The 26,242-nt window shown below is 42.8% G+C and overlaps 1 protein-coding gene across 4 annotated transcripts in view; it reads left to right on the forward strand.

Annotated features, from left to right (window-relative positions):
• Nucleotides 1-26,242, forward strand: part of LOC122076971 (dihydroorotate dehydrogenase (quinone), mitochondrial-like) — a 53,344-nt gene that overhangs the window by 16,273 nt on the left and 10,829 nt on the right. For all 4 annotated transcript variants that reach the window (XR_006139666.1, XM_042642651.1, XM_042642650.1 and 1 more), the window contains exons 5-9: nt 3,064-3,387; nt 3,566-3,824; nt 19,707-19,787; nt 19,878-19,985; nt 20,076-20,105. Coding sequence is in view for 3 of the 4 variants with exons in the window: in XM_042642651.1 (XP_042498585.1) it covers nt 3,064-3,387; nt 3,566-3,824; nt 19,707-19,787; nt 19,878-19,985; nt 20,076-20,105 (802 nt within the window). In the remaining variant the exon portion in view is untranslated. The remainder of the gene's footprint in view (nt 1-3,063; nt 3,388-3,565; nt 3,825-19,706; nt 19,788-19,877; nt 19,986-20,075; nt 20,106-26,242) is intronic.

The raw sequence follows: 26,242 nt of genomic DNA on the forward strand, positions 1-26,242 counted from the left end.
CTACCGTGTCTTCTCTTCTCTCTTCTTCTCTCCTTCTTCTTCCTTCCTCTCTTCCACTTTCTTCCCTCATCTTCAACCTTGATACTTCTTATTTCTAACTGTCTTTTCTAGGGACTTCAAAATCTGTTTTCTCTTCATTTGGGCTGCACTCGACTTAGGCTTCATCTGGGGTATGTTGAGAGGGTTTGGTGTGAGGGGTTTTCTGTTGAAGTCTAAGAAACATTGGTTCTTGGTGCCACCCACCAAGACATTGTTGTCATAAATCCAAGGCCTTCCAAGTAGTACACTGGTTAGCACCATCGGGATCACATCACACCATTCATTCTCCTCATATCCTGAAATTTTCAAAGGCCCGAACAACATTAATTTACAGCCATGAAAGATGTTATGGCATCTCCAACCTTCTCTTTTGGCTTCTGCAACCAGAATTTTAGAAACCACATTGATAGCATATTGAGGGTCTTCACCTTCATCTTCAATTTCAGCATCATACTCACCTTACTCTCCCTCCATAGCAGCATTTACAACCCAATCATCATCAAGTTGGGGATCACAAACTAGCATATCCGGGTTGGATTCGATGGTGGTAATGATGGAATTAGCTTTGCCATGTTTTGGATAGAACTTGGCAAAATGTTCCACCCCACCACAGGGATAGGACTTTGTTCCCGGTGTCTCCTTAGTGGCCATAGGAGCCTCGCCCTTATCCGATGTAACTTGTGGAGCTCAGGTAGGATTGTTGCTAGGTCTAGTAGGTGTGAAAGGCTTCCTCATCTCAGTGGACTGGTTGTTGAAATGTCATGGGGTTGCCTTGATCAAATCTTTTGCATCCAAATCCTTGTCAGCACTTCATATTTCAACCACACCAATCTTGTCCCCAGTGTCATGCCTTAAGCCCGATATAAATTGGGATATGAGCTGCTCCTCATGTTCACCCACACTGGTACGCTGAACCGGTTGCTTGAATTTGTTAGTATACTCTTCAAGACTTCAACTGTTATGGTACCTTGCCAGATGGTGTTGAGTTGGCCGTGCAGACGTTGACGATTGGAAATGGGAAGAAATTTCTCCTCGAGAATGTCTTTCATATCCCCCCATGTTTGCAGTTCCATATGTCGTCGTATCAATCTATCCTGATCCTCGTCGGTACGCCACCAATCCTTAGCTCCCCCAGTGAGTTTTGTCGCAGCTAGTTGTATCTTTTGATCCTCTAATAGGTGGTACCACTGGAAGTAGTCATCCAAGGCATTGAGCCAATCATGGAAGCTATTTGATCATGCTTTTCATTGTATTCCCTCAAGTCTAGCTTCACCTTGAGTTTATCATCGGGCTGACAACGGTTTACTTCATATTCTTCTTCCCCTTCATATAGTCTATTAGTGAACACATGTCTCGCTGGACATAAGAGCAAGTCTCAGGCCACGATTACCAGTCGTATTAACAGCGGACTGCTGTGCTTGTTGAGTTTGTTGTGTCTGTTGTGCTTCCATAGCAGCCATTCTGTCATTAAGTAGTATAATGGCTAGGACAGCTTCATAGAGGCTGGGTTGGAGGTTTCAGCCATAGCTCTGATACCACTTTAATGCAAGGGTATTGACTAAGCACCAACCCCAAGAATAATCCCAGAACTCCAATCAAATAAGCTGCCAAGAACAGAGAAGTCTGAAACCAGATTTATGACAAAACCTAAAATTAGGGCAGAACAAAGGGAACCTCCGGCTGGCGGCTGTAGGAAGCTCTAATGGAGCTCAAACTTTGGTCGATTGTAGGTCCTGTAGGGGAGAACAAAAGATTCTTCTGGCTGATTTAGAAGATCTGAAACTTCTTGATTTCAGGTCTTAAATAAGGAAACTTGTGTTGATCTCCAAGAACAGCAGCTAGAGAACTCAGATGGCTACCAAGCTTGGATCAAGTGGTCCTCTTGGAGGCTGGAATAAAAGCCCAAAAGGGTTGGTGGAGATGAGTTCAGGTGTGGGAGTTCCAAGGCTTGAGACTTGCCAAAAAAATCCTGATCTGCAGAGAATTGATTCTGGTTGGACTAATCTTCGAGCACTCTTCTCAGGAATGATGATAATGGAAGAAGGGAAAACAAGATGGGGATGGGTAGGTGAATCGAATGGGAGTTGAGGGTGGGATAGTGGACTATCTCAGTCCCTGGGCCTCTCACCCTCAGCTCTCACAGCCGATGACAACCTATCTCAGGCAAGTATTTTGGTAACGGCAAGAAACTTATTCGATCATAATCCCGATTACAACTAATCAGCTATATATATAGGCTGTAACTTGGCAAATTACAATTAGGAAATACTTGTTAAAATAGGAAAGTAACTACTTGTCATAACTGAAATAGGAAAGTAAAAAACTTAAAGATTCCTACTATAACTGAGACTTAAAAGACCAAGTAGCATTGTGACTTAACAACTAACAACTTTCCTAAAATAATTAATCTGTAAACTGAAGAAAACTCCCACACAAACTATACTTAAGACTTCCTTAAAAAAAAAAAAAACAATGCTGGATCAATGGACAACTGAACTGAACCCAAATCTGGCCTGGATCGAATGGGTTTACTGCTGGCCTGAACCTCTCTTCTTCCTCCTTCGATATGCGATGCCCAAATCTGGGGTCAAGATCTACATCAGTCTCAACAACCATGCTGCTCACTTTTCAAATGAAAATAAGGGGTTGGGGTAGACAATGCTGCTCCAGTCAGTTGTGGTAGTTAACAGGATTAGACAATCTTATATGCTGGTTTTCTTTAACTCCTGAATTGAGATCAGTTAATACTTTGATATTAGGAGCCAGTGGGACGCTCTTTTTGTATAGGGAATGGGCATACACGCATGTGTGGGGGGAAATTTGGGAACAAACCTGAGCACTGTTTTATTCAGTTAAGGATATATTGTAAATCATTGATTAAGTTGATAGTATTCTAAGCTTTGAAATGCTTATGGTCCATTCCCTCTTTGTTTTATTTGTGCCTATACAATTGCATTCTTTATTCTGCTAATGTTTAGCATATTTTTCATGTTAATGGATTTGTCTTACATTTACGTTTTGCAGTGGTTGGCTATTTTCAGCTACAAAACTTGTGAACCCATTCTTTGCCTTTCTGGACCCAGAAGTTTCTCATCGGCTAGCAGTCTCTGCAGCAGCCCGTGGTTTGGTTCCGAAGGAGAAAAGGCCAGACCCATCAATATTGGGGCTGGAAGTATGGGGACGGAAATTTTCAAGTCCAATTGGTCTTGCGGCTGGTTTTGATAAGAATGCTGAGGCTGTTGAAGGATTATTGGGTTTAGGCTTTGGGTTTGTGGAGGTGGGCTCAGTAACTCCTGTTCCACAGGAGGGAAATCCAAAGCCTCGTGTTTTCAGATTGCCACAGGAGGGGTAAACATTTATTGCATCTTATTAACTTTTTGCATGCAATAAATATCGTAGGTTGAAATCGTTCATTCTAGTGGAGTCCAAGTTTCACTAGCATCCAGAGGAGTTGGTAATTATTTTTGGCTTTGTTAATTTTCCCATTTCTTGTGAAGACCTGTGAAGTGCTTTATTTTTTTGGCAGTGCTATCATAAACCGGTATGGCTTTAATAGTGAAGGAATTGTGGCTGTTGCAAAACGATTGGGTGCCCAGCATGGTAAGAGAAAGTTGGCTGAAATATCAAGCACTTCGATCCCCTCCCATGATGAGGCCCAACATGGAGGAGGAAAGGCCGGCCCTGGAATTCTTGGGGTTAATCTTGGCAAGAATAAGACAAGTGAAGATGCTGCTGCTGACTATGTTCAAGGGGTTCATACTTTATCCCAGTATGCTGATTATTTGGTATGTTCTTTCTTTTTCTTGACATGATTTTATCTATTTTACTTAGGCACTTGACTCTTATTGTTACGTTGGACGTAATTTAATGCCTTACATGCAGAATAGAAGCTTACTAATCATCCATTCAGAGGTTTGCGTTTCATGGTTAGTTCAGGTCCTAAAAGTTAGTGAGTGCCTGCCCAACCGTGAGTGATTGCTTGCTGCCATGGTTGGCCTCTCCCTGGTGTGGTGCCGTCACCACCCAGGTCTCTCTTTTCCCACTCTCCTCCCCACCCGGGTCCCACTGCCTCATCCACCCCATCCCAGGGGATGACCTGGAGTGCCCTCTTTAGTCGGGCACCCTTGCCTAGTTGCCTTCATGGGAGGTCTCCCTCTTCACTTTGTTTCACCTTCCATCATAGGGAGCTCTAAGGGCCGCTCTTTGTCTGGCTGGTTTACTGGATATTGAAGCAAGTAAATGGAAAAATTCATTGGTTGGCGACTTTATCGGCAGCCGACCCCCTTTCATAGTTGTCGAAGACCCAAAGCGCGAGGCGACTCAAGGCGTTGGAGGGCCTTCCTAAGCACTTAGGCAATAAGGCGGCTGCTAGGCGACCTAAGCGTGCATGAATGGTCTTAAAACATGAATACAGTTTCGTTCCCACTTCTCAAACCCATAGGGAAATAAACAATGTGGCATGGTTCATGGATGCAATTGTCCACAATCCACCCTAACTGAGCCAATGCCAAAAGTATTTGATGGTCGAAACAAGTCCCCTTTGGTGTACTGTTAGTCTATAACCCTTTTGGTTTACTATAAGTTTGTAACGTAAGGACAAACAAGTCAACCGAAATAGATATACATAATCGTTGGGGAAAAGAACGCTACTTGATTGCACCCTCTACGGCCAGACACAGGACGCCATGAAACATGCACCTCCCCCTCTGGTTGGATGCCTATGCATGCACTCCCACTGGCCCAGGCGCTGGTGCAGTTGGCACATGACCAGCTAGCGTTCTTTCTCCCATAATTGTTTTTGTTAAAACACACAAAAATTGTAATGGTAGTGGAGCGAAAAGACAAGGAGTCACACGACACATAGAGACATTCTTAAGACTGCCGGTTGGAAAAGGACACGGTAGAATTGGATAAATATAACTCACCAGCTGTCCTCTATTTTTTCTGTTACTTCCTTATCCCTTTGTTTATAATTTTCAGCAATATATTAGAGCCAAATAATTTAGGTATAACCACCGACTAACCAGGGAAGCAAGTGGTAGATAAGGGTTTCAACTTTGGTTCCTTTGTCCCATGATGAAATCTTCTTATCCCTTTCTTTCTTTCTTTCTTTTTGTTTTTTTTAATACAAAGGCATGATCCCATGCATCACACTGTATATAAACATGTTACACAAACCCATTCAAAACAATAGAAAATGCATTTAATCTTATATAATAATAAAAAAAAAAAGCCAAGGCGTTCAATACAATAAGGCAGTGGATCACCTAAGTCCCACAAAAAAAGAAGCCTTGTCGCCTAGGTGGTGCCTAGGTGATGCTTTGACAACTATGCCCCCTTATAATATCGTCAAACTCTCACTGCTTAAGTAATGGAAGTTTCAAGTGAATATCAATACTTAACTTGATGGATAATGGGTTCTACATTTTCAAGTTCTTTGCCAAAAATGATAAGAAGCATGCTTTGGAGGGAGGCCCCTGACAAGTTTGCCGGAAACCAAATTTTCTTTGGCAATGGGATTTTTTCTTGCAACTTCAACATTGACCCCACTACCATCCCTCTGTGGTTCACTATGCCTGGTCTCCCTCTCCACTTCTGGTGTGCAGATGGGCTAAGTATTGTAGGTTATATGTTGGGGAAGCCTCTCTACTCAGATGGTAGAATAAAAAGATTGATTTTTTTGCATTCGCTAGAATTTGTGTAGAAGTCTTTGCTGAAGAACCTCCACCATGCTCTATCACAGTGGTTGACAATGAAGGTTTTTCTTTAAAAAAGGATTTAATTTTCGACTAGCACCCTCCTCGCTGCTTCGTCTACAAAGTCTTTGGCCACGTCTTCAGTAATTGTGCTCCCAAGCTTCTTGTTGATGACGAGTAGCCTCTCCCCACAGCTACTCACGTCTCTTCTCCCACCAACCATATATCCACTATTTACCCACTCACCCTTTCCTCACCAACCCTAGTCCTTTGCCTTTGTCTAGGCTCCCTCAGTCATGGTCAATATAAGAGTTTTTGGCATCATGGAAACCGCCAACATGACCCTCTAATTGGTTCCACTTGTGGCCATGATGCTATTGCACCCTTCAGAACTTTGGTCCATAATGCTATAGGGGCCGAAGGTTTCTCCAACATTACAACTATCCTTGTCTCCGACTCCACTACCCCCCAAGGCTCTGACAATCTCTGCTCCCTATATGCTGCGTCCTCATCAAGACAACAACGTCATAGATATATAAGAAAGGTTGGAGTTGTTGCAGTTAAAGAAGCTTTAAGAAAGAAGAAAGTAGGTAAGACATCAAGCCTTTAAGAGGTCCCGATAGAAGTGTGGAAGAGCTTAAGATTATGTGGGGTATCTTGGTTAACCAACCATTTTAACATGATTATGAACACAAGGAAAATGCCAGATGTTTGGAGGAGAAGCACTATACATCCCATCTACAAAAATAAAGGTGATATTTAGAGCTGCAATAACTATATAAGCATAAAACTAATGAGTCATACTATGAAATTGTGGGAGAAGGTTATTGAACGCCACTTAAGATGAGAAACTACCAGAGAACCAATCTGGTTTTATGCCAGGTAGATCCACGACAAAAGCTATTTACTTACTCAGGAGGCTCATGGAAAGATTTAGACTTTATAAGAAGGATCTCCATATAGTCTTTATTCACTTAGAAAAAGCTTATGGCAAAGAACCTAGAGAGCTAATCTTGTATGTACTAGAGAAGATAAGGGTATTGAGTAAATATATAGATATAATTAAAGATTGTATGAGGACACGATGACTAGTGTAAGAACCGTGGGAAGCAAGGAACTGAATTTCCAATTACAATTGCACTACATCAAGGATCAACTTTAAGCCCTTATTCGTTTGTGCTTATCATGGATGATTTAACCAGGACCATTCAATATGAGCTCCCGCGGTGTATGCTATTTGCTAATGATTTTATTTTGGTGGACGAGATAAAAGTCGAGATTAGCGCTAAGTTGGATCTATGGAGATCAAATTTGGAATCAAGAGGTTTTAAGATAACTAGAACGAAGAGTATAGAATATGTAACTTTAGTCACACTACAATGGATAATGAGATGGTGAAGATTGAGGAGAGAGAGGTACCACAAAGTGATCATTTTAGATACCCGGGGTCAATTATAAATAAAGAAGGTGATATAGCGGATGGTGTTTCACAAAGGATTAAGGTGGTATGGATGAAGTGGAGAGGTGCATTCAAAGTGTCGTGTGACTGATGTATTCCTTTAAAGCTTAAAGGAAAGTTCTCTAGGATAGTTGTTTGACCAGCTATGATGTACAAGGTGGAATGCTAGGCTGTTATGAAGTGTTATATAGATAAACTATATATAGCAAAGATGAGGATGTTGAGAATTGAGATGAATGTGTGGCAAAACTAAGAAGGATAAAGTAAGGAATGACCATATTAGAGTTGATTTGGGAGTTCCCCAATTTATAATAAGCTCCGAGAAAGTCATTTGAGGTGGTATGACCATGCTTAATGGAGGTTTGAAGATGCACCAGTGAGGAGTGATTTGATTCAGATTGAAGGAACTAAAAGAGCTCGGGGCAGACCTCAAATGACCATAGGATAACTTCTAAGGAAAGACATGCATAGTTTAGGTCCTGTCCCAAGTATGACCTTGAGTAGATCTGATTGGAGGGTAATAATCCATATAGTTGACCCCATTTAGGCGAGATTTTTCTGATTTGTTTTGTTTTGTTCCTTTCCTTTTACTGTCTTTGATCAGATCAGTGTAGTCGACCCCATTTAGTTGGGTTAAGGCTGAGTTGTTGTAGCATCCTTCCACGGCTACATTCTCGTTGATGCAACCAACCACCACCCACAATCCCTCTGCTCCATTATCCAATGCCTTCTCCACTTTTTCCTCCAGCCTCGAGATCCCCTCTTGAATCATTGAATCCAATCCAATCGCTCCTGTTTTACCCTTCCCAATCCCTCCCCTTATGGTAGAGCCACTATTGTCCATTGGTGTCGCCCATTAACACCAATCCCACCCCAAACTTACAAAGTCACTCACCTTAATGGGCCAACTCACAACCCCAACCCTTATCTTCCTCTATTGCATCTTGTTAGACCCTCTCCTTTGTCCACCTATCCCCATCTTTTCATATTGTTTCTGGGCTACATCCCAAGTTCGTCCCCAACCTAGTCTCTTCAAATTGTTCCTATGCTAGCTCACGATGTTGTCACAACCTATTCCTACCTTTCTCCAGTTAGAAATGAGGACTAAGTTGGAGATGAGGGAAGAAGAGAGAAGGGAGGAACGAAGAAGGAGAGAAGATGAAAGAAGGAGATGGGGAAATGAGAGTAAAACGTGAGAGTGTTCTTTGCTCATCTCACCTATATTAGATACAACTAATACTTTAGGGATTTACATATTAGGGAGGTGAAAGAGAAATAAAAGAAAATACATATAAGGACAATTTAACATAAGGCAGTTCTTAAAGTACCCCTAATACATACATTCTAACACTCCTCATCAAGCTGGAGAATAAATGTCATACATTCCCAACTTGCTTAAAAGAGTACTGAACTAGTGATGAATGAGTCCTTTAGTGAAGATGTCTGCCAATTGAACACCTGTCCTCACAAAGGGTGTGCAGATATTACCAGAATCAATATTCTCTTTGATGAAATGCCGGTCTACTTCAATGTGCTTTGTTCTAACATGTTGTACTAGGTTGTGAACAATGCTTATAGCTGCTTTGTTGTCACAGTAGAGTCTCCTAGATCCTTCAATGTCATACCCCAACTCGAGAACCAATCGACGCAGCCAAGTGAGTTCACAAACTGCATGAGCTACTGCTCTGGACTCAGCCTCTACACTACTGGATCTAGCTACAACCGACTATTTCTTGCTTCTCTATGTGGCTAGGTTGCCACCCACGAATATGCAATAACCAGATGTAGATCTCCTATTAGAAATGGATCCAGCCCAATCAACATCAGAATAGCCTTTTATCCTCAAGTGATTGTTCCTGGCATACAGAAGTCCTTTTCCTGGAGAGGACTTCAAGTATCTGAGGATACTGTACACAACATTCAAGTGCCCACTCTTGGGTGCATGCATAAACTGGCTTACTACTCCCATTGCATAAGAAATGTTTGGGAGAGTCAGAGACAGGTAAATCAGCTTCCCCACTAGCCTCACATCAACAAGGGAAGGGCCACAATCTTCTCCTAGCTTATGATTTTGCTCAATAGGAGAACTTGCCGGTTTATAACCCAGCATTCCTGTTTCTTTCAACAGAACTAGAACAAATTTTCTTTGGTATACGTTGATTCCCTTCTCAGTCCTTGACACTTTAATACCCAAGAAATATTTCAAGTGTCCTAGATCCTTAGTCTTAAACTGTTTGGTTAAATAAGCTTTCAGCTTAGTTATCTCCTCATTGTCATCTCCATTTACCACAATATCATCAACATACACAATCAGTGCTGTGATGGTGCCATTACCTCTCTGGGTAAATAATGTGTGGTCTGCTTGACTCTGGGAATATCCATTTTTCAGAATGGTCTGTCTGTACTTTTCAAACCAATGCTTTGGTGACTGCTTCAGATCATAAAGTGCCTTCTTTAGGATACATACCTTACCATCAGCTGCCGGAAACTTGAAGCTAGGAGGGGGCTGCATATACACTTCCTTCTCTAAATCTTCATGGAGGAATGCATTCTTGATATCTAACTGATATAAGAGCCAATCTCTGTTTGCTGCCATAGATAAAAGAACTCTTATAGAGTTATGTTTGGCCATAGGAGCAAAGGTCTCCTGGTAATCAATTCCATACACCTGATTGTATCCTTTGGCCACCAATCTTGCCTTATACCTCTCAATTGCACCATCTGATCGGTACTTGATCGTATTGACCCATCTGCATCCAACTGGGATTCTCCCCTTGGGAAGGTCAACTAGTTTCTAGGTACAGTTCTTCTCAAGAGCCATCATTTCCTCTGACATGGTTTGTTTCCACTTAGGGTCTGACATAGCCGCAGTAACAGTTTTGGGAATGGAAGCAAAAGAAAGAGCAACAGTAAAAGCAACACCTGTAGGAGAGAGAGTATCATAGGAAACAAATTGGGTTATAAGATTAGTACAAGCTCTCTTACCCTTAAGAAAAGCAATAGGGAGGTCCAACTCCGAATGGGGAGAGGAGATGTTACTTGACTAAGGAAGGGAAAGCTAAGGATGTGGATCCAAAGAGGGCTCTTGGCAGGTCTTCTTTGTCCTTCTTGTGTATATAATATCAGGTGCCTTCTCCGTACAAGGTTCATCCACAGTAGCAACATCATCCACCTCTTTATGTTTACCAATATCGAAAGAAAAAGGGGTAAAGGCAATGGGGTAAGAAATGGAATCTCATCAACAGCCTTTTCACTTTCATTTCCATTCTCCCCCTGAAGAGGATGCTGATGAGGTGCAAAGTAAGGTACAGACTCAAGAAAGGTGACATCTTTGGAAAGAAATTGCCTGCGAGATGAAGGGTGGCAACACTTGTAGCCTTTGGTGGGGGAAGAATACCAAGGAAGAGTCATTTGAGAGCCTTGGGAACGAGTTCGGTGCAGGAGTGTTTGTTAACATGCACATAACAAACACAACCAAACACCCTAGGAGGAAGAGTGAAAGCAGAAGACTGAGGAGACGAGAGTGTAATTGGATTTTGAGACCCGAGAATTTTGGTAGGCATGTGATTGATGAGGAAAGCTGCAGCAAGAAAAACTTCAGACCAAAAGGTTTTGGGAACATGCATACCAAATAGAAGACTTCTACCAACTTCTAACAAATGACGATTTTTCCTCTCAGCTACCCCATTATGTTGGGGTGTATCAACATAAGAAAGCTGATGGATAATACCATTGTCAATAAAAAAGTCTTGTAGACCACCATGCATGTACTTCCCCCTTCTATCAGACCAGACTATTTTGATCCTGGTTTCAAACTGGGTATGGACCATTTTATAGATGTTTTTGAAGGCATCATAAACATCACTCTTATGCTTCATAAGAATGGTCCAAGTATAATGAGAAAAATCATCAAAAAAAGAAACAAAATAATGATGGCCAAACAGGGAGGACAAGGTCCCCAAACATCAATATGCACATTGTGAAAAGGAATAACAGATCTATTACCATGATAAGGACAAGATGAACGACATTGTTTAGCAAAAATAAATGGTTCACAATGAAACACATTAGAAGAAGAAAAAGATGTAAACAAGTGAGGTAATTGTTTCCTCATAACAACGAAAGAAGGATGTCCCAAATGTTGATGCCAAAGCATCACAGAGTCTATAGAACGAGCATCACTATGGCCACATGCAAAGGACTGTGGTGTAGTAAAAAAAGGGAATTACGGCTCAAGACGATATAGGCCACCCGCCCCACGTCCACTGCGAATACTCCTCTTTGTCACCAAATCCTGAAAGAGGCAATGAGAAGGAAAAAATGTGATACAACCATGGTTTTAAGTATCGGTATGTATCGTACCATATCGGCCGATACGTATCTGTATTGGCCCTTACTGATACGATACACACCTATATGATACGATACGCACCGATACTCTATGGAAAAAATAAAATCGTGGTGAAATGTATGTTTCGATATGTATCAGTGCATATCGGTATGTATCTATTGATACATACCGATACGGTATGATACGTACCAATACAGTGTGCTACAGTCATATAATGGCCAAGACGGGTCATTTTTCAGAAAAACACGATTTTTTTAGGGGTTTTTTTTCCAAAGTTGCTGTCAGACATATTTCTCTCTAACTAAAGTGGAAATCAAGGTTGAGAATAAGGATTTTATATTTATGGGACAACTACAAACCTTGAATTCTTAGTGCGATACCCTCAATTTAGTGTTTATGCATAATTCATATTATCAATAGCTTTTTTTATGCAAAAGTGTATAAAAAAGTGTTTTCTATCCATATATGTGCGTATCTCCGATATGATACGATACCCTTCGATACGTATCTTAATTTTGGCCGACCGATATGACGATCGATACCGATACTTTAATCCTTGGATACAACAATTCAAGGTTTTAGTTAAAGTGCTTACAGACAATAGATTCAAGGTAAGGTTAGGAACATGAAGAGCAAAAGCAAGTGAAATAGAAGAGGTAATGGGGATTTATTAGAAATAGAGGAGAAGGTTCCATTAGCTACCCGGAACTTAAACTTACTAGAATGGAGGAGTCATAGTAATGGGACGTACTAGTCATGTGGTCAGTGGCACTAGAGTCAATGACCCACGACGGAGCTGTGGAAGGTGCAAAGGTGGTGACATGCATAGCAGAAGCTGAGGCATCTTATGATGGGCTATCAAGCTGAGACATGAACCGGCGAAGCACTGCAATATCATCCTTAGAGAAGGAGCTGGTATCTACCTGTGAGGAGCCTTTAGTTTCAGTCTCTGTCATAGTAGCATGAGTAGTAGCCCCTCCCTGTAGCCACCATATATACTAGGACGGCCATAAAGGACCCAACACCTCTCTCAAGTGTGTCTAGGTTTCCCACAATGATCACATTGTTGTCTATCTTTGTCATCTTCAGGGATGGCCCTTGGCCTCGGCCGCCTCCACGCCATTCTCTGTGGGACTGGAAGAAAGGGCAGAGCGCTCAAGTGAAGGTGTAGAATCCATGGCACCTCTCCTGGTCTCCTCACTCAGGAGGTAGCTACACACCTCATCAAGGGATGGGAGAGGTGACCGGCCCAAAATCTGTATCCAGATCTGCTCATAGTTTGAATTCATCCCACCTAAAAGAACCAGAACACGCTCTTTTTCAAGAGATCTATAGACCTTGGTTTCATTATCAGGATTGGTCAATTGAAGATCTCGGTAATGATCATACTCCTAGAGTCCTATAACAGTATTATAGGAAATGGACTTAGTCCCCTGCTTCATGGAGAAAGCCTGCTGAAGAAGCTGGTAGACCTTCACAGAGTCACCTAACCTGTCATAGGTCTTAGGGACACTATCCCAAATATCCTTGGTAGTTTCCTTATAAATCTCCTATCTATCTCAGGTTTCATGGAGAAGAGTAGTCAAGTCATAACAGTAGAGTTTGCAGTCTCCCATTTCTGGTACCCTGGGTCTGCGACAGCAAGAGCCTTGATTGCCCCAGTAATATACCCTAGCTTCCCTCTACTCTGCAGGGACAACTTCACAGAGTGTGACTAATCCAAGTAGTTGGTACTATCCAACTTCACAAGAGAAATTTGGATGTTAGGATTGTCAAAGACAATCAAACTGGGGTTGGTACTACTCGACCCACCCGATGTAGCTTCTGTAGGTTCTGTGAGATCAGACATAATGTAAGGATATTTCTCAAACAACACCAATGGAGATCCAAATCAAAGGGGATACACAAGTCCCAGATATTGTCTTCTCAGAACCCCCCCAAAAAAAAAAAAAAAAATTCCAGCAGGCTAAAAAGGCAAGAAATCTTGATAAAACATCAACAAAACTCACTTCCAACTGTGGAGCTTCATCGAAAACTCACCTACAAGCATAATAGGATAGACCACATCTAACAAAAGGCTCCAGCAACCTCACTAGCAGCTATTGCAGGCTAGAAACAAGCCAAAACAGGGGTAAAATGATACTTGGCAGCAAGTGGTAGATGGAGTTGTGCTCCTTCATCACAACTACTCAGCAACTGAGGTTTAGAGGGATCATACAAGACCCTTGGGGTGACCCTTTCCAGTAAGGTTACATCCCCAACCAATGTTGGAGGAGAGAGAAACAAGAAATGGGAAGTCTAGCTGACGATAATCCTGGGAAGAGGTCTTCTTCTCAGTTTGGACTTCAAATGGTCTTTGTGGTCCTTCAAGCTCCCTCCAACAATCTTTAAGTGGATTCTAGAATTCCAAAGTTAGAAATAAGGAGGACTTGGGTTAGAGATGTGGGAAGAAGAGAGAAGAGAAGAAGGAAGAAGGAGAGATGATGAGAGAAGGAGAAGGGGAAATGAGAGAAAAACGTGAGAGAGTCCTTTGGTCATCTCACCTATATTAGATACAACTAATACTTTAGGGAATTATATATTCCTCCCTAAGGGAGGTGAAAGAGAAATAAAAGAAAATACATATGAGGACAACTTAACATAAGACAATTCCTAAAGTGCCCCTAATACATACATTCTAGCATCTCCCACCATTCATATTTAAAACTTTACCACTTTCCCTACCTTGGGCGTGGGTCTGGATTCTCCCTTGTTTGACCTACACCCAAACTCGAGTGACCCTTCTTCACCCGAATCACTCACTCACTACCCTGTCCTGTGCCATTGCCGGACCCCTTTGCCCTCTTTCCTATCAGCTCCATGATCTCCAAGGGCCTCATCCCCACCATTATTCCCCTCCACGTCTCTCCCTCTACTGTCTCCCCATCTGCCCACTCTTCGTGAACTTTGTCGCCGACAACGCAACAACCCAACCATCATGTTGTGCCAGGCCTTTCCTAGCTCCAGCTCTATGGGGTTTTTTTTGCGCCCCTCTCATATCGTCAGATGAATTAGGATGTTATCTGGAACACTCGAGGTCTTTTTTTTTTTTAGTGAATAAAAAAATTCATTGCCAAAGAGAAAAGAACATACAACCCCAAGAAGAGAAAGGGGGGAGAAAGGAGAGTACCATAGTTGTCACGGCGTCAAATCGATCCAAGGCAGTGGAGGGGTGGCTAATCGATTTGGCGATGAATCGCCTGTTATGGCGTTGCCATAGCGGTCAAATCGCCCATGTGTCATTTTTTATTTTCCCTATTTTCTAAAGATATTTAGTATGCTACTTTTTTATTTTTCCTATTTTTTAAAGTTATTTAGCATGCTACAAGCCTACAATATATACCCTATAACATATAAAACCAACATTAAGCAACATCAAATCATCAGAAATCAACATAGCCCTATCAAAATCACCCTGCATTTTACAAAATATCGACCGCCTAGTGAATCAGGCTTGACCTAGCGTCCATGACAGTGCCATGGCGATGCTTCTTTTTCCGCCAGGACGCCAAATCGCCGCCTAGGCGACGCCATGACAACTATGGAGAGTACAAATCTTAGAGATGGGCATTCCTGATGATGGAGCTAGGCAGCTCCGAGGAGTTTATAGTATGACAATTCCTAGGGGTGGGGTTATAAAGAGAGGAGATCTGAGAGATTTTTCCCTTGATATCAAAGGAGATTGAGCTCCAATCTTATCCAAGGAGCGGGAATTGGAGGTCCATTTCCTATGGTTTCTTTCCATCCAAATCTGATTGATGGTGGCATAGAAGGCTAGTTTTCCCATTAGATCACAAATTGTTTTTCCTTGGAAAGTCATATCCATCCAAATCCATTCCCTATGAAAAGGAAGGATAGCTCTATTTGTTGGCCAACATTTGGCGAGGACCCATTTCCATATGGAGTTGGAGACAGGGCAGGCGAAGAAGAGGTGCTCAATATCTTCTGGCTCATTACCACAAAGGATGCACATAGGGTCAACCTGGAAACACCAGAGGTCTTAATTCCTCATACAATAGGCTAAAGTTCTCTCCCGTCTCAAACTACAACTTGTTGTCTTATGTTGCTCAGTGTTAAAGAGGCTAACTCTTCTGGATTGCCTCCTTAATTGCTCTTGGTTGGTCTATTTCTTCTAACTACTCTCACCATCCCAATGGCTGCCTTTGGTTTCTTGGGACTCATCCAAAATAAAAACTTCATTATTGTCCTCCTCATCCCAATTTATGTATCTTATGATCACTTATATCCATGGGAACTCCAGTGCCGTCTCATTGCTATTGTGCCCCCAATTATTTTTTTGAAAGAGTCTCTCTATTGGGAGCAGGTTGGTCTTCTCCTATAGGGACCGGGTGGTGATTTCAATATGGTTTGTTTTGGTCGTGAAAAATAGGTAGATGACTGGCTTAATGTTTCCTTAGTTAGTGCTTTCAATGAATGCCTCAAGGACATCAGTATGAATGATTTGAGAATTGAGATGGTCTAGTCTGAAATTCACTTGGCACGATAGAATATGTGGTGTTTCAAGGATTTCTTGCAAGCTTGATAAGATCATGGTCAATTAAGCCTGGCTATCCTCCTCTCCCTCTTCCCATACCACTCTTGATGCTATGGGCATCTCTAATAATAGCCCCATCTTTGTCCTTATTCAATCTCACATCTTGTTTTGCATTAAGCCATTCAAATATTTTGACATGTGGTCCTCTCATCCTGACTTCCTCAATGTTGTTCAAGATGCTTGGGCTAAATCGGTCCATGCCCACTCGATTCCTTTACTCCTTTTTAGAAATCTTAGTAATGGTAAAAGTGTCTTGAAAGCTTTGAATTCCTCTCCTTTTTTTCTCCTTGGTTGTTGATTGTAGGTATGCTTTCTAATATTCAGTTGAGGCCCCAATCTGATATCCATAACACCCTCCTGGCTGGGGAGGAGAATCCAGTCTCCTTGGATCTCCTATCTTTGGTTGCTCAAGAGGAGAGTTTCCTAAGGCAAAAGTCCAGAGTGAAATGGCTGGAGCTTGGCGACTCCAACATTGTTTACTTTCACCAATCACTGAAGGCAAGAACCAATATCAACTCCAACCCCATGCTTTTGGCGATAAACCCATGCCTTTGGCTACAAATCGTTCTTCTCTTTCCTTAGTTGAAGATATAAAGAAGGAGGTAGTTGACTACTTTATACAGCTTTTCTATCTAATATTTCCTCTTCAGCTCCTATCTCAGAGGGTCTACTCAACAAATTCATCCCCAACACCCTCTTTGGTGCCCTTCAGGTCCCCTTTGAGGAAGAGATTCCAGCTTTTGTCCACTCATAAGGAGAACAGAGCCCCCAACTCAGATAGTTTCAGCACGAAATTCTTCTCCTATGCGTGGGATGTTATCAAAGTGGACGTCATCAAGGCTCTGCAGAGTTTATTTTTCAACCCCAACCAGGTCAAATAATTTAATAAAACCTTCCTTTGCCTCATCCCCAAGAAAGAAAGTGCCTCCTTCATGTCAAACATTAGGCTCATCTCTCTATGTAATCTCTTATATAAGTTAATTAATCTCTTATATAAGTTAATTACTAAAGTTATTGCTAATAGGCTTCAGTTGATGGTTGATTTCCTAGTCGATGACAATCAATCAGCATTCATAGCTGATGGAAGTATCCTAGACAACATCCTCCTCTGCAATGAGCTTGTCAGAGGCATTGGTAGAAAATCTCACTCCTTGCTGCCCTTATGAAGATCGACATTCACAAAGCCTTTAACTCTTTAAGATGGGACTTCATTGCTAATGTTATGCTCTAGATGACATTCCCTCCTGTCTTTGTCAATTGGATCAATCATTACATTCCTCTTCGCGGTTCTCGGTGTTTGTTAATGGTACCCTTATCGGATTCTTCACCTCCTCTGCTGGGATTTTCCAAGGCTGTCCCTTCTCCTCTTTCATCTTCACTCTAGCCCTTGAAGTACCATCCAGAAGTATCCAATCTTGCACAGACTAGAAACTCATCCCTCCTATGCCTAAGTGCGAGGCTCTTAAGATCTCCCACCTTGCCTTTGTTGACGATCTCATGACCTTCTCCAAAGTGAATATCCTTTGATAGAGTCTAGTATGCCTTGTTTGTGCCATGTTGGTCTTAGATTGATCTTTTGAAATCTCTCTTATTATTTTTGGGTGTCTCCAATGTTAATAAGAGTCTCATGCATGAGAAGACTGGATTCTCCTTAGGCCAACTTCTAGTCAAGTACTTAGGCTTGCCTTTGATCCTTGGAGATTGTCTACTCATCACTACACTCCTATTTTAGATCTTTTACGCAAGAGGCTCCAACTTTGGAAGGGCAAGCTTCTTTCCTATGTTAGCCACCTTGGGATGTGTCCTTCAGTCCTCTTATATATATATTGTTTTGGTATTTCGAGTTTACCCAGTCCATCATTAAGGAGCTGGTGTCCCTCATGTGTGACATCCTTTGGAAAGGTCTGACACTCCAGATTTCTTCATCCCATCATCTAGCCCTCCATCTGCCTTCCCAAAGGTGAGGGTGGCCTTGGCTTGAGAAGAATTAAAGAGGTCAATTGTGTTGGCATCCTCAAGTTGATCAAGAAAATAGTGGCTAAGAAGAAAAGTGTTTGGGTGGATTAGATTAGATTTACTATGGTTGTTTCGTAATGACTTTATTTAGATTGCCCTCTCTATTCCTAATGCCACTTGGATCTACAGAAAGTTCTTGAGGCTTTGCCCTCTTGCTTATGGGGCAGTTTGTTGGTGTACAGTGTCTTGTATTCTGTTGTAGTTTAATCTAGGGAGTACTGGTGCAAGCCCCCCAATAAAACGATGGTCCACTTGCTGGTAAGCGGCCGTAGGGGTTGCAAGGGTGCAGGGGGCCCCATGTGTAGTCTGCTCAAAAATTTTATTTGGGACTTCTTTACTGAGCACAATTTTGTACTTTCTGGTATTAAGGTTTTTCACTATATATTTGTAGTGAGGTTCTCTTTCTCTGTAAGCAATCTGAGAGAGGTGTAAGGACAAGCGCCGTAACCTTATCTTTCATTCATAGTGAAGCAGGGATCTCATCTCACCGAGGACGTAGGCAGTCTTACCGAATCTCGTAAATGTGTGCATTGTTTGTTCTTGTTTTTCCATTATTTTCTGCATCATTGTAGGGTTACGTTTCTACACAGTTACCTGCCTGATTGATGATGGTGCCTCTACTAGCCTTTGGCTGGACCATTGGAACCCTATGGGTGTTCTCCTCCACTAAATCAGTGCCATAACCATGTCTGCATGGACCTCAATAAAGCTCGTGGCCCCTTGGCGTAAGTTGGTTTTGTTTAAGAGTCGCATCCCCCATCATAACTTCTATTTGGCGAGTGTTCTCCAATTGCCTCCCAACTCAGTCCTTCATTCACTGTTGAACCCTTGCCTCCCCATACTGTTGCCTTTTAGAATGCTCTTGAATATGAGGACCGTATCTTCTTCTTTGTCCCTTCTCCACATCGGTTTGGAAAGGCTCTTGGCTTTGTGATTGGCCTAGGAGAAGGAGGATTCTGACCTTCGCGAGGAAATGGATTTGGGTGGACATGACTTTTGCTGACAAGACTATGTGATGTAATGGGAAAGCTTGCCTTTGGGGTGCCATCTACCATATTTGGAAGGAGTGCAATCTCAGAAAGTGAACACGAACTCTAGATCTTTCTAGTAGATTTGGGACTTTAGCTTTTGATGTCAAAAGTAGCATCTCTATGGTTTCCTCTTGATGTGCTGACACCCCAAGGAACAGGCTTATTGTTGTATCTTGGGGTCTTCCTATCTCCTTGCTTCATCCCTCCGTCCTCTCTATTTGGGGATTGGGTCTGGTTCTTCCTTGTTTTGCCATGTGTATTGTTTTTTCTTCTTCCCCAGTTTCTGGGGGCTCCTTGTATCTTTCCCTTTTTCTGGTGATGAATTTTTATTCATTCCACCCCCCCTTTAAAAAAAAAAAAAAGGAGCTTACTGTGCTCCATGAATCTATAAGAAAAAGTCTTGTGTTGATATGTTAAAACAAGAAGTCCAGTTTGAATCAAGTTACTGAACTTTTGAAATATGCTGATGATACACTCTTGCATGAGAATTCATTAACCTTGGACCATACGAGCATTGCAGGTTATAAATGTTTCATCACCAAACACTCCTGGCTTGCGTAAACTTCAGGGGAGAAAACAACTAAAGGATCTTATTAAGAAGGTTTGGATCTTCATTTCTTTATGAACATATTTAGTCATTTCCCCATGCCAACAACTACAGGATCAATTGCTTGCTCCTTGTGTCATGAAGGTGCAAGCTGCTCGAGATGAAATGCAATGGGGTGAAGAGGGCCCACCACCATTGCTTGTGAAAATAGCTCCAGACTTGTCTAAAGAGGACCTTGAAGATATTGCAGCAGTATGCATTTTAACTATATTGTATTTTATTTACTATTTGTTTGTTTATTTCCATTTACAGTTTTTCTTGGTTTCCTTTTTGTTGTTATAGGTTGCTCTTACTCTCCGCTTGGATGGATTGGTAATTTTTTCTTGATCACAAATTCAACTCATTATCCCCTTTAGCTTTGAGTTAGATGATGCCTGTAGTATTTCCTTTACTTTGTGCTTTCCGATTATATATCATTGAGTTGGATGTATTTTGTTTATAACCTGTTAGATTTTGCTACTTGGTTGTATACTTGTATGTAATGCAGCTCACGGATTATTATTGTAGCTTGTGTGATGTCATCTTTAACTTGTGCTGTTTTCCTTTTTTTTTTTTTGGTAAAAGCTGCTTTCCTTTGAGATTTAATGAAAATTGAAAGAAATGCAGTGGAGGTATTTACGGATCCAAAGTTTAATGAGATGATTGGAGAAGATATAGCCAATCAAACAGCTAAACAATCTGACAGATTTTCAACTAGACAATATGACACGTACTTCAGATAGCATATTGTCAAACCACAACCCTTCTTGCAGTGAGATTGACAGTTAAACAGAAGAATTACTGAACTAATCCACCAAATTATGGATCAAGTAGCAAATCTCTGGATAGGGTTTATATGCTGCCATATGGGATTGATTTCTAAGTCCAGTTTTGATGCCTTGAATGATACTTGATGAGGCAAAATATGTCCCCTTCCTCAGCACGGCTGAAGCGTGTATGCAAACCTGAACAGGACTGACCCACTACCTCGGCCCTCCATCAGGCCGTGCTGCCACCTCGGCTTTCATCAGGCCATGCTGCCGCCTAGGCCCCCCATCAGGCCGTGCTGTTGCCTCGGCCCTCCATCAGGCCGTGCTACCGCCTCAACCCTCCATCAGGCCGTGCTGCCGCCTCGACCCTCCCTCAGGCCGTGCTGCCACCTTGGCCCTCCATCAGGCCTTGCTGCCACCTCGGCCCTCCATCAGGCCGTGCTTCCACCTCGGCCCTCCATCAGGTCGTGCTGCCACCTCGGCCCTCCATCAGGCCGTGCTACCAGTCACCTCGGCTTGACCAACCTGTCACCTCGGCTTGGCACAGTCAAGTAATGCACCCAGAAACGTGCACACATCCACTCCTACATTCAAGGGACGTGATCCCTGATCATGGGGGCAGGACTATCCACTACACGTCATCAAAGGCGTCCACCCCTCTCATGACTTGCACCTCTGAGATCAATGGAGAATATTCCCAGAATATGCCCTGGAACCCGAAATATTCCCAGAATATGCCCTGGAACCCGGAATATTCCCAGAATCACAGTGCCACTCCCCTTAAGGACTCTACGCCTAAACTGGACTCTCCACAAACGCCCCTCCTCTCTCCATCAGTAGCCTATAAATACCAAGGTAAGCCTCCATCATGGGGAATGGATCAATCACTCCTTTTACTGGAAAAGCTCTCTTAAGCACTGCTGTGAAAGATTTAACTTAGGCATCGGAGAGTCCCCCGTCGGGTCAGCCTGGCTCTCCCCTGTCATCTCTTCTGTATAGGTCGGCTGGAGCACCAGGAACTGCAGAGAAGGTCATCCGGTCAATTTTTACTGCATCATATTGGCACCGTCTGTGGGAATCAGTTACAAAAAGTCACCTTGGACCAATGCAATTAAGGAGTGAGAAGGTCGTTTCTTCTAAGACAACACGAGTAAGATCCACCCGCGAGTTATCATTTGGACGTCCTTCACCACCAATGGCGGAGCAGGAGAATGTCCCAGCAGAGACCCCTCCACAAGGACCCCAACAAACTAGGCTTGATGCGCAAGTTTCCCAGGGAGAGGGGGATCAACGCGAGCAGAACCCTCAGCTATCTCGCCATGTCCCATCATCCCGGGTAACTCACCCAAATATGGAAGAGCAGATGCAAAGCCTGCAGCTACAGGTGTTAGCGACAAATGCACTGGTGCGGGACTTTATACGTCAGTTTGGCTCGGCACTTCACTAGTTCAGCTTAGCCGCCTAGGCCAGTTCCAGGCAGACAACTCAACGATGAATCTCCTGACAACAGTGTCACCCATCAATCAACAGTAAGGAGCAGGTCGGCCAGAACGTCATGTACTGTTCGCTCGGTACCACCCCGCTCTCCTATCGAGGGGTGCAGGCAAGGTCCCGTTCCAGGCCAGAATGGAAAAGCTCGTCGTTCCACGCGTCACCGGAGCCCAGAGATATGATGTCTATAGATCCCCACCCTAGGTAGGAAGATGCCAGCAGTTACCTCAAAGACTCACTAGAGGCGTGCGTCCGCACAGAGATGAACGAGAAAATTCTCAGAGGACATCTCGGCAAGATCAACCCCATGGGGGTCAGGACTCCCCCACCAGGTCGACCAAAGGCGCACCACGGCAAGGTCAGGATCGGCCTGGTGGTCACCAAGGCCGAGGAAGAAGCCCCAGAAGAGGTGAAAGGGCACGACGATCCCTGGATCACCGAGCTGAGGTGAGAAGGGACGACCTGGAGAGCCGCATCTAGTGCCTCATTGAGCAAGTAGAAGGAATGCAGAGGCAAAGGCACCTGGCCGATATAACTGAAACTCCGGCCCATAATGCACTATCCGACGAACTGATAAACGCCGAGCTCCTTCCAATGGATATGACGGCACCACAGATCCCTATGATCATCTGCTGTATTACAGCTCGGCCATGACGGTTCATAGTAGGTCAGACGCCATTCTCTACCGAGCCTTCGCAGCCTCATTAAAAGGAGCTGCACTGGTATAGATGTCGAACTTGCGGCCATGGTCCATCCACAGCTATGAAGAGCTGACAAGAGCGTTCCTCACACGTTTTCAAACGAGTATGAAGCAGAAGCAAACTACACAAAACGTGATGAACATGAGGCAGGGAGCGAGAGAGACTATAAGAGATTCACCAAGGTGACACTGGAGGTAAAAAACCTAATAGCATATTGTGCAACGGGCTAATGCACCCTGATCTGGTCCAGTCTCTGGCCCTTGACTTGCCAGAAACAATGCTCGAGCTGTTAAGACGATGCAATCAATACGCCAACATAGAGGAAATCCTGGCCACCAGAGGGATAGGTGATCAGTCAGAGAAAGAGAAGGAGAAGAAAAGGACTCTGAGACCTAGGGACGATTCTCGTGAGCCGAAGAAGAACAGAACAGATCGGCCACTTGACACAGCTGAACCTGAGCGATATGAATTTAATCGTTCCCGAAGAAACCTGCTCTTAGAGATCCAAGATCAGAAGTATTTTCGCTAGCACAGGCTAATGACAGCTAAACCAGAGGAGAGGAACCTCAACCGGTATTGCTGATACCACCGAGACCATGGACATGACACTGAAGACTGCAAGTCTCTGAAAAGGGAAATTAACTCTCGCTTCTGAAACTTAGTGACATCTTTAGCAGTGGAAGGAGTATACTCCTCATAGAAATCCAACTCAGTCCATAGTGATAGTAGTACTGTGACAAAGTGAGCCCTTTCTACCTCAGATCACGAACCTTCTAGCGAAGCTCAAAGACCTGGGCATCATTTCCTGCCTAGGAATAGATATCCTGGACAAACTTCCAGATCTTCGCAGCAGAGTCAAGGAGGAGATAGCCACGCGAAAATTGTGGCAACATAGAGTTGACAAGGAAGGCCATAACCAGAGAGTTGGCACACTCCCACTTGTCAATCTCAGTACCAGTGGTCAGACGCTTCGTGGTTCCAGTGAGGTACCCGTAATAGCCACGGGACTTGATGGAGATGCAGACCAAGCGTGACCCGGATCTTGTCCTCTCACTTCTAAAACTTGTTGACATCTACAATGGTGGAAGGAGTATACTCCTCATAGAAGTCCAGCTCAATCCACATTTTTATCCGCAACTCATAGTATTACTATGACAAAGTGAGCTCTCTTTGCCTCAGATCATGAATCTTTTGGCGAAGCTCAAAGACCTAAGCATCATTCCCCGCCTGAGAATAGATATCCTGGACAGACTTGCAGATCTTCACAGTGGAGTCAAGAAGGAGATAGCCATGTGAAAGGTTTGGCAACATGGAGTTGACAAAGAAGGCCATAACCAGAGAGTTGGCACACTCCCACTTGTCAATCTCAAGACTGGTGGTTGGATGCTTCGAGGTTCTAGTGAGGTACCCATAATAGCCACAAGACTTAATGGAGATGCAAACCGAACGTGAACACATAAGGTAGTTTATACCATCAAGCTTGATAGCACAAGGAGGAAAGGTAGGAAGAGACGTCGTGTCTTCGCCAGTAAAAGTAGACGAGCTGGTAGACATGGTTGCTACTTGAGGGGATTGTAAAAATAGAAGAGACACTAGCCGATGATAAAGAAAGCACCAAAAAACCAAAAAAAGAAAGGCTAAAAAAGCTAAAAATCGATATAAAGGATAAAGACCTTAAGAAATCGATTTTGCAGATAGCTCTAGAATAGAGATCTCAAAGGGAAAAGTGGTTGGACATACCACTACAAGGAAAAGGAACATCAATCACAACAAGCATCAAGACGATCGGAGCATTGAGTAGGGAAAAATCATTTTGGCAATAAAAAAACAATTTTAAGGAGAAAAACCCTAAAAATCGATGGAAAAAGGGTTTGGTCTCTCAGATCATTGTAGAATAGAGTCTGAGAGCCCAGGAGAAGGATGGATGGAGGTTAGAAACCCTCATGCTGGTTTAAGAAGCTCCCACCACTAGAGAGAAGCAGATGAAGAGAGATAGAGGGAGGCGCAAATGGAAGGAGGCATTGGAGAGAGAAACGAGGGAGAGAGAAACATGGGAGCCCTTAGGGTTTCGGATCCTTTGGCTCTGATACCATGTTGGATGGGGTAATGACTTGTGTCAAATATTACACCAACTCTTTTCATTTATAATAATGGAGAGAAATTTCTAAAGAATTACAAAGACCATTAAACCCCTTAGGGTCCGTTTGGCAATTGACACTTTCCCTAAAACTCATTATTACAACAAAAGAAATAGAATTATCTCCCCAAGATACCCCTGCAATAACAATAGCACAATACCCATACACTTAATACTCCCCTTCAGGCTGGAGCACATAAATCACCCATGCTCAGCTTGGAACAGCCTTTTCGAAAAGCAAAACTAAATAGAAACCCAATTGATCTGCAGAAGAAACAAACTGAGTCTCAATCAACTTCCTCATTGCTGCATTCCTCACAAAGTGATAGTCAACTTATGTGTTTGATCCTCTTATGAAATATAGAGTCCATTAATCAACTTTGAAGCACTTTAATACTAAGAAAATACCTAAGCACACCCAGATCTTTCATCTGAAAAACTTCTTAAATAAGATCTTACCTCCATAATCCCAGATTCATCATCCCTAGATACGATGATATCATCTACATACAAAACTAATATAATCACCCTACCTGGTGAAGAACAAACACAAAATGATCAGAATAACACTGTGAGAATCCGCACCAAGTAACAATCGATCTGAGCTTATCAAACTGGGCTCTAGGTGGCTGTTTTAAACTCTAAATTGCCTTGTGTAACTAACAAACACTGTGAGCATTCTCCTCCTAAGCAACATACTTGGAGGTTGTTCCGTATACACCTTCTCATATAGATCATTGATGTCAGACTAAATTACTAAGGGGTGATCAGTCCCAGACTCCCAGTGGGATCATCATAAACTCCAACACACAAATCAAGTTCAGATCCAACAGAAAACTCAGATTTCGAACATAGGGCTGAATAGAGAAGATTACTATTGCTCACAAACCATAGCTCATATGGAGCTGAATTTTGGATCGAATAGAGATCCTATCCTATATCAGGGAACAAACCATCAAAAGTTGGACAAAATTTACGGGCTGGATTGAGACTTATGTTGGCTGCAAGAAAAAGGAAACTTTTAGTGATTCTTCAAGAACTTTAGTTGGAAGCGTTAGATGATCCTCAAATTTCGATTGATTGGTCCTCCTAAGGTCCTCAACAAACCCTCAAAATCCTGCAACAATCAGAGATCTGACCTGGAAGTTACCCATTCGAAAATTCTTCCTGGGAAAACCTATAACTGGAATCAATAGCTTGGTTGTGGGTTCCTTTGTTCAGCAAAGGTTGGCACTTTGTTCTCACAATAATGATGAACAAATAAAAGTAGAATAAGAGTAGAAAGTGGAGAAAATAAGTATAGAAGGGATAGATGTGGGGTGGGGTGGACTCTCTCAGTGCAGGGTCTCTCACCCACAGGCCACAGCTAGC

This window comes from Macadamia integrifolia, chromosome 4 (assembly GCF_013358625.1).
Source record: "Macadamia integrifolia cultivar HAES 741 chromosome 4, SCU_Mint_v3, whole genome shotgun sequence".
Taxonomy (NCBI): domain Eukaryota; kingdom Viridiplantae; phylum Streptophyta; class Magnoliopsida; order Proteales; family Proteaceae; genus Macadamia; species Macadamia integrifolia.